At 34.6% G+C, this 9167-nt stretch overlaps 1 protein-coding gene across 1 annotated transcript; it reads right to left on the bottom strand.

Moving 5' to 3' along the window:
- Positions 1 to 39: 39 nt before the first annotated feature.
- On the bottom strand, positions 40 to 3271 carry LOC110723290. Its single transcript, XM_021902637.1, has 5 exons — positions 3240 to 3271; positions 2962 to 3072; positions 2801 to 2845; positions 1153 to 1250; positions 40 to 842 (listed from the first exon to the last, which is right to left on the bottom strand). The coding sequence occupies exons 2-5, from the start codon at positions 3013 to 3015 to the stop codon at positions 767 to 769; spliced, it is 273 nt and encodes a 90-aa protein (XP_021758329.1). The 5' UTR covers positions 3016 to 3072; positions 3240 to 3271; the 3' UTR covers positions 40 to 766.
- Between the last annotated feature and the right edge of the window lie 5896 nt (positions 3272 to 9167).

A 9167-nucleotide genomic window follows, 5' to 3' on the forward strand; every position in this document is an offset into this window, starting at 1 on the left:
AGGATAGAATAATTGGCATGGAGCATTTCTGTCCATATATACTGCAGAATTCTCCCCATATCTTTGATCAACTTTCTCAATATTTTTCAAAGTTATATGGAGTACAATTTGGATAAAACATATTCTAGCTTGCTCACTACAGTGACCGCCCTGACCGGTGTAAATAAGCCAAAGCCGGATCAACCAACCATCCTATGTACGTCCAAAATCACATAGATAGCTTCAAGAATTCAAGATTGATCATACAGCAGTCATTGGTAAATAACATAAGCAGACATCATACAAAAAATCACATACTAGTAATTTTTTAACGTTCATTCCCATGTTCATCTTCATGCTCACGCGCACAAATATTCAAACTACTCACCTCGAATGCCGATGTGTTGAAACTGGCAGAACCTTAAATTTGGTACCACTCGTACCAATAACATCACTTTGTTCTACTCATTTGAAAAATATTCTACCAAAATTTGGAACAAATAGATTTCTTATGTCGAAGATTTGATCCAAAAGGACCAAAATATATCAATTGTTCCAACTTCTATAACGGCCAGTTAGCAAAATCTTAAAAGCTCGTTCGACCAACTAATCTCTTCTAATATGGTTCAATACAATTGGAATAGCTCAATACCTTTCCAAAGTATTTTATACCACCAAAATGCCAGCACCGTAACAGTACTAAAATCAGTTATTACAACATACTCAATGGAAAGAGCATCAACACCAACAAATGGACCATAATCTTCAATGCAATGAAGTCAAAAGCTTAGCTTTTGCTGAACTTACGACCAGATAGTTTTTCTGACTCATACAGCATGTGATTTATAAGTCCTCTTGCCGCACTGCATACAAACAGATTGAAATCATCAGATGTCCAAAACCTGATTGTATTAAAAAAAGTAGATTAAGGGAATATCACAAGGAATAAGAGAAGCAATATGCACCTCTAATACTCTCTCAGTTCATTTTATTGTCATACTAAGACCATTCTACTGATATATTTATATTTGTTTGACCTCTTAAACATCATCCTTCTTAGAACCATAAAGAGGGGGGTATAAATCTAGCAGATAAAATGGGCTAAAGAATAATGTGAAATGAAATACTAAAAGTTATTTTGTGTTGGCACAAATGGTTAGAACTAAAGCTTACTCATCCTTTAGCTTATGAATCTTCTCTGGATCTGTCTCATGCATGTTTCTTCTGAATTGCTGCCTCACCAAGTCAACCAACAGCTCTGTGTTATATTGCTGCATATTCAAGACAAAATCAAAAGACATATGTCAAGAAACATATATACTTTTTACTTTATACTCGTACATTTATATAACAATGGTCATCGACACCTAATCAATTGAATATAAGAGTAGCCTGAAGGTCAAATGGCGAGAACTTATTAATCCATTAAAATTATGAATCTTCTATTGTGGTTTTCTGAATCTAAACAATAGTGACCTAATAGCCATGCAATTGTTATCATGATTTGTTCACAAAAACTGGCGGATATATTCTTGTCTGTGAATAAAGTTGCCAAACTCAAGAATTATCAAAACCATAGATGTTTTTAACAGTGGCTCATACATCCACTAAATTATTGAAATTATAGATGAATTGCCCCCACCAGTCTTGACGTCTGTACAATTAACAAAAATCTCTTACCAAAGCTAAACTACTGCTCTAATGCCTCAAAACTCAAATCGCTTAAGACTGTATTAGAGATAAGCTCAAACCTCATACAATCACTCATCAGAGAAGCTTCAAGTGAATGTAAAAAGGCCAATTTTGGTTTCAAATTATCTAAGATGGGCAAGATCATATTTAAGGAGACTTTTGGTTCACAATTTTATTTTTATATTTTTAAAGAAAAGAGAATTACTTAATCTGGAATTCCGAGTTCACTCATGTTTCATTTCAACATAATTCATCCATGTCATATCACCTCGAACACCTTTCTAGGCCAAAGCAAAAAGGAAAACAAGAGAACTCCCTTTCTCTATTCACTCTTGTTTCCCCTTATTCTTTCAAAGAGCTACAGTAGTACTGATCAATGATAGAAACCATCTTTTGGGGACATTGAAGAAGAGGGGTGCCTCATCAGCATTAGAATCAACAATCGAATGTAACAAGAGCCAAATCCTATTGAAATGCCATTCAGCCATTGTATCAAATTGCATACCTTCATCTCAATGCTTTGGAATAGACTAAATCTATGACATCAACTCTAATTAAACCATATAATTTGTTGTCCCAAGAATTTCATCTAAGAAGTAATTTACCAAAGAAGTTCAAGACTTTAGAGATAGGCAGTTCTTTTCATCTTCAAACTCGGTTCTTGAACAATTAGTAACCACATTAAAGCATACAGAGTTCCATATATTGTTATATGGCCTTCGTGGTTCACATTCTTCACAATAACATTAACCCCCCCTCTGATTTTAGCTTTTCATAGTACTAAATGGAAATTTAATATTTGATATCTAAATTCCCATATCCACATAAAAATCCTTACAAGCTTCATGATTCAGCTTCATCATACAAACATCGAATCAATGTCTAAACACAACCTCTAGTGCACCTCCATCCTAAGAAAAGCGGTATAGAAGCAACATTGCATTTCCTAATCTCCAAATTTACTATCAATTTTCCTAATTTTGGAATGAACTGAGCCAAACTTATAATCTATAAGATCATCATATACATGTAAATATATAACATTTCTCCTGTAACTAACAGATAGCAAGTGATCATCAATGAACAAAAGATCGAAAAACCAGCAAAACAAGGCGAAGGACATACGAACCTTAGCGCCAATATATTTAGCTCGTCGGAGGCATTCACGGTAAAGCTATAAATACACAAACAAACAAATGAAATTAAAATCTCCTACTACCAATTAAATTCCAAAAAAAAAAAACAATTCATTGATCAAAGTTGAAGGTAAAGGAAGGAAAAGATACTAACTCTGATGACATTGTTGGCGAGTTCTGGAGGTAATGAGGTTTGCAACGACGGCATTTTTGTGCTTTTCTGCAAATTTTGTGTGATTTCACCCAAAAAAAAATGAAATTCAATCTGAAATCAACAAGAAATTTCGCAGAAGTTAAGGTGTAATTGAATCAAATTACATAAAAATTCAAATCAACTAACAGATAATTTGAGATTAAACTTTGGAATTTTATAAAGATTGAAAATAAGGGTTTAAGAGAAAGTAGGAGAGAGAAAATGAGAGATAGAAGAACCTCGGAAAACCTTTGAGTTAACGAGACTGTATTGTTTCGACTGGGTAGAAAACTAGAAACTGAATTTTTCTTTCATTTTTAATTTGGGCCAAGGACCAGAAAATTGGGCCAGGCCATAAAGCCCATGTAAACTTCAGATCAAGTTACTGTGCCTAAAAAGGCTAGAATTATGAGTTTAACTTTGAACATGATTGTTTGATGCACCCCAAAAGGCCAAAACATATACTCTGTTCATCACATATCAGGCCCTAAAGTATTCGTCTTATTTCCACTTATTTTAGAGAAGAAAAAAGGAAGGTTCAGATCAATATTAATACTATTAAGTTTAGATGAATTAGAGATGATGATCATCGAGATTTTTAAAGAAAAGAAAAGACGTTACAAAATACGGATTTTTCACCAAATACCCTTGAGTTATTTTTTTTATTCACCATATACCCATAAAAAATTTCAAATTCACCATATACACTTAAGTTTCACACAAACGTCACGAAAAGCCCTTAATGACTAATGGCAGTTAACTCCGTTAGTCATTAAGGCTAAATTTGTCACATGGCAGCATCTGATTGGTTATTTTTTTAATTAATTATTTAACTATTTAAAATAAACAAAAAAAAATTTAAAAAAAATTAAAAACAAACCACCTCTACCCCAACCATTCGCCGACCACCAAACCCCATCCCAGCCACCTCCCCAAAACAGCCGGCATGCCCAGCCTCCCCACCGCGCTAGCGCTGCACCTCCCCCTAACCCCACGACGGCGCCGCAACTCCCCGAACCACCGTTTTTTTTCCTCCTGCCTTGAACCGTATAAAACCAACCCTCCCCGACAAACCACCTGATCGGAAAATCAGGCAACCACCCCCGATTCCAAACCACCTGAGCCGAAAACCTTCGCCGGCAGCCAGGTTCCATCCCCCACGTCGCCGCCGCTCACCTTAGCCAAAAACCACCACCCCGAAACCCTAAAACCCCAAAATCGAAACCCTAAAAACCAAAACCTAGGGTTTTAATTTTGGGTTTTTTATTTTGGGGTTCGGCGTGGTGATTCAGGGGGTGGATATGACTGGGGAGGAGGTGCAGTTTGGGTTCGACGACATGGGCTTGGGAATTCGAACACCGACGGTGGGGAGGGGAGGGGGTTTCAAGGGAGAAATAAGGGGTTTATAGGATTGGGGAGTGGGTGGTTCATTGGCGCCAGCTAGTGCGGTGTCAAGTTCAGGGTGGCAATGGTTTGCGTCGAGTTCGGGGTAGCGTCGGCGTGGGGGTTCTGTCGAAAACCGCGCCGGTGGGTGGTGCTGGGGCTGGGCTATGGTTGTGGTGGGTGGGTTTTTAATTTTTTAATAGTTAATTAAATTATTATTTTAAAATTTAAATAATATAAATGACAACCAATCATAGGTTGTCACATGGCAAATTTAGCCTTAATGACTAACAGAGTTAACGTCCGTTAGTCATTTGGGTATTTTAAAACATTTTTGTTAAACTCAGGAGCATACAGTGAATTTGAAAATTTGTATAGGTATATGGTGAATAAGAAAATAATTTAGGGGTGTTTGGTGAAAAAACCGTATAAAATAATGTCAATTTGGGACTGTAAAGAGCCAAATTCTAATGTCCAAAAAACATTCTATAATTGGGCCATGATGAACGAGCTCAAAAAAATGTCCACATTTATCGTATGGACTACTTAGCAACCAACACTTTTATAAGTTGTAACAAAGTCTCTCCAAGAAGCGAGACTAGTCTAGTTATATGGGACATAGAGAGTACTCCGTAGCATGGTGTCCTTGTTACGAGTGCGAGGTATGAAAATGTTATGATTTGAGGTGTGTCCAACTGTCCACCCACTGGTGCGTGACTACTAGGAGTGGTTATTGGGCGGGTCGGTGCGGGTCATTAGTAGGGCGGGTCGGTTGCGGGTCATGATGAATATTTAGCGGGTAAGGGTCGAAGTAAAAGTGAAACGGACCATTAACTTCTACTTTCTGCTATTAGATTTCAAGTGCTTTCAGTTGGACAGTTCCTTTCAAAAAGAGACACAGTATGAATTGGGGGCAGGGGGATTTCTATGGTTGATGACATTTGTTAAAACTTCTACAGTACATACTAAGCTAACTTAGACTGACAACACAAGATGGTTATCGTTGCACCATACTACTATAATCAAATCAAGCAAATATCAAATCAAGCAAAAAAACTCCCAAATTATAATTAAATCATACGAAAAACACCAAAATAAATCAGCATTAGCAACACCAAGAACAGCTTATAATTAAATCAAGCAAAAAAACTCCCAAATTATAATTACGTTTCCCCCAATTTAGCAGTCTCCATTGTTTTACCATTTTCGACGAAAAAAAATAATCCAAAGTCAAGTAGTGGAAAATCGAATATCAAAATTTTTTAATTGTAGAGGATATGCATCCAATTTGAATTGATTTTCGATCACATCATATCCAAATTCATCAAATTTTCATAAAAATTAAGTCGAATCCGCAGAAAATCATGATTCTATTCTATAAAACTAAAATCAAGTAAAAAAAAAAATGGAAGATACCTATAAAAACTCCCAATTATAATTAAATCATACGAAAAACACCAAAAAAATCCGCAGACAATGATGATACCTGAGACTCTGAGTGCGCGGCTTCAATGGAGAACTCTGAGTGCGCTCTAATGGAGAACTCTGAGTGCGCTTCAATGGAGGAGAGAGAAAGGTGGGCGGAAGAACAGAGGAGAAGAGAAAGAAAATGGAAGTGGGGCTGAGTGGCTGACTCTTAATATTATTATTGGACTTTTTATTTTAATTCTTAATTAATTAGGCTATAAAAAAAGACCCTATAAAAGCCCTAAAAAAAAAACCTATAAAAGCTCTGTTAATTAAAAAAATTAAAGGGTGAAAACCCTTTATTATTAGGCCCGACTCTTTTGTCACTTCATTTGATGTGCGTACGTGATCGTGTTCATTCCTGTGTTTGTCTCGCACTCTCGCATGCGCTAGTGAGGCTGTGAGGGAGACCATTTTCATGGCTTCCAAGTAACGGTACAAGTCTTATACATATTGATACAATAAATTGTACTATCTAGAATCTAGATTATCTCACCCTAATCCATTCCCAAAAATGTCCACCTCTAACTTATATTAATATATTTGGTAGCCCAAAAATACAAAAAGTCAACCTCTAATGAAAAAAAAGTAATGTAACCTAACTACTACGAAGTAACATACATATTTTTTTTAAAAAAAAAAAAAACATCACCACTCAATAACCAATAAATCAACAATACTGTTGAAACTCATTAGACCTCGCGTTTAAGTGTTCTACGTTGGAGAAATAGGTCAATTGTATAACGTAAAAAAGTCACTTCTACTATTTTAATTACCAAACTTTCTTTCAGCTTATAAGTAGACTGACTCTCCTCCTTCTTCTCGTTTGAGTTGTCCAGATTCGTTTCACATCATTTTAAAAAGATAAACAAGTCACATGGTTACTATAAGAGACAAAAAAAGGTAATCTAACACCGAAACGATTTAGTGAATCGCCAACAAGTTTTTTTCATTGAGAAACGTACAACAACGTACACATGAATATATTACTAGTTATCAAGAAAATCATAATAATGATCATCTTCACGTGGATGCCCATTTCACATTATCAACCCTTACTTGGTTCTTTCACTTATAAAGAAATACAATAATCAAAATCACATAACCCTAAAATAATGAAATACTATATACAAAGTAGTATAAACAAACAATTAAACATAACAAGTGAAGATAAATAAAAATGAGAGAGGCTTTTGAATAAAATGTCCCATATTGTAAAAAAACTATTTCTTTTCATTTTTCTCTCTAGGGTTCTTAAAAAAAAAAGTATTTCATTTTGGCTATTTTCGACCCTTTTCCTTTAGTTTCTTTATGCTTTTGTTATTGAATTCAATAAAACTACACTCTTTGAAGGTTCTAAGTACCCCTTTAGTGGGTTTGAGTGTAGTTAGTGTACCTATGGTGGACTTTGTTTTTGTATTATGAGTTTAGTGCGGTACAAGTTGTTTCATGGGTAAAGATTTGTGCGGATTGAAAAAGAGGTTAATCCTTCAATTATAATCAGATGAATCAGACGAAAATTTTCTTCACGACTACAACAGATCGATAAACCTTCTCGTCGAAGAAGGCTGTAAATCACAGCGATATGAAAGAGGGTATAAAGAATATGGATTTGCAACAACGATCGTAGCTCTGTCGAAAGGATTTTTTTATTTGATTTGATTGTCATGTACTTATTAAATTAGATTTAAATCTCTTTGTAGATGTCATATGACTTTTTATTTATGAATCAATTTTTAGTAAAAAAAATAAAAATAAAAATAATGAGATAGAAGAAGAAGCATGTGAAAAAGGGACAACTACCCATGTCATGAAATAGGATATTGAGAATTGCCAGGTGGTTTATTTTGGGAAATTGGGTTTTTGAATTGGTTTCGGCCCACTAACGTAATCCAAACGCAAACCTTTTACTAGTAATATTTTGAAGGCCCGAAAACAACGTGAGTGACAAACGGCGCATCTACGGTGTCTCCTCTTTTTTGGTTTCCATACTATTTTCAACTACTTGTACGTACTAATACTATACAAGGAGTACTCATCACTTACTTACGGAGTACTAATTACTATGACGCCTTTTCAACGAAATTCGTGACATTTAACAAGATAGTCTACTAATCTACTCATTAGCCACCTGTGTCACTTATGTCACCAAATTTAATTCTATATTCGGTGCAAAATCTGCTTATGTTACATAATTTAGAGTGTTTGATAGTCCGTAGGTTTTTTTGTTAGTGCCGACAAAATAGTTATACGCATGACATAGTACAGACGTGGTTACATATGTAATTTAGATTAGTTATATTGACGCATATTATGTGACGTGTCATAAGTAATTAGTAATATGCTCCATTGATTCCAAATATGGCTTAAAATGAGTTATGTACACTCTAATTATCTTTCATATCCATATATGATCAATATTTTCTTTTCATTTTTAATTTTTGAAACATACATATCAAAACTAAGCTAGTTTATTTGTTTTTTTTCCTACTTGTTTGTTTAGTTGTCCCACCTCTTAATTTCGAAGATTCGGTATTATTATGTAAGATCATTGACACAAATTTTAATTAAAGTTCAACTTTAAAATTCATTATTAAGATGGTATACATTAATAGATTTAATACCATGACAAACACTCCCCAAACGGATAACTACAGACGACCACCACCTCCCAAACGGCCAACACCATTTAATCACCAAATATAATTAATGTAATGACATATGAATACATAATATCCTTGGCTTGGATAACAATGAAGATCATAGACATAGCATTTTCCTATTTATTAACTCAATGACATGAACCGCCAAAATTGTTATTATGCACTGGCTTGCCTCTTCTGTCTATTTGTTATTAATATTGCTGGACCACTAGGTTTGATTTGATTTATTTTCGCACAAAATTACTCTCTTTTTTCAATATTATGTCGTTGCATAATGTCGTAACAACTAAAAATGAAGCACAGCTAAAGTGCGTAACATAGAATATTAATGAAATATTGACCTATTGACAAAGATTGAATGTCTTTATACGATATTTTATAGGCTCGCGAGCACACACATATACTAAGGCTTTCTATGTGTCGTGTTGTGTAGGGGATCGAATTTATTGTAAAGAGATCATATAAATTACAGAGTAGTTAGTTCTAAACATTCTCATATTCTCCTACTTCATCTTGTCACCAGATTATGTAACATTATCATGATTTTTATTATTAACGTATTGAAAGATTCAGCTGATAAATAAAATGAAAAAATTGTGAAACAAAAACCATCACAAAATAAAATTAATGACAAAAATCATGGCTTTTTTTTTT

Source organism: Chenopodium quinoa, unplaced genomic scaffold (genome assembly GCF_001683475.1).
Source record: "Chenopodium quinoa cultivar QQ74 unplaced genomic scaffold, ASM168347v1, whole genome shotgun sequence".
NCBI lineage: Eukaryota > Viridiplantae > Streptophyta > Magnoliopsida > Caryophyllales > Amaranthaceae > Chenopodium > Chenopodium quinoa.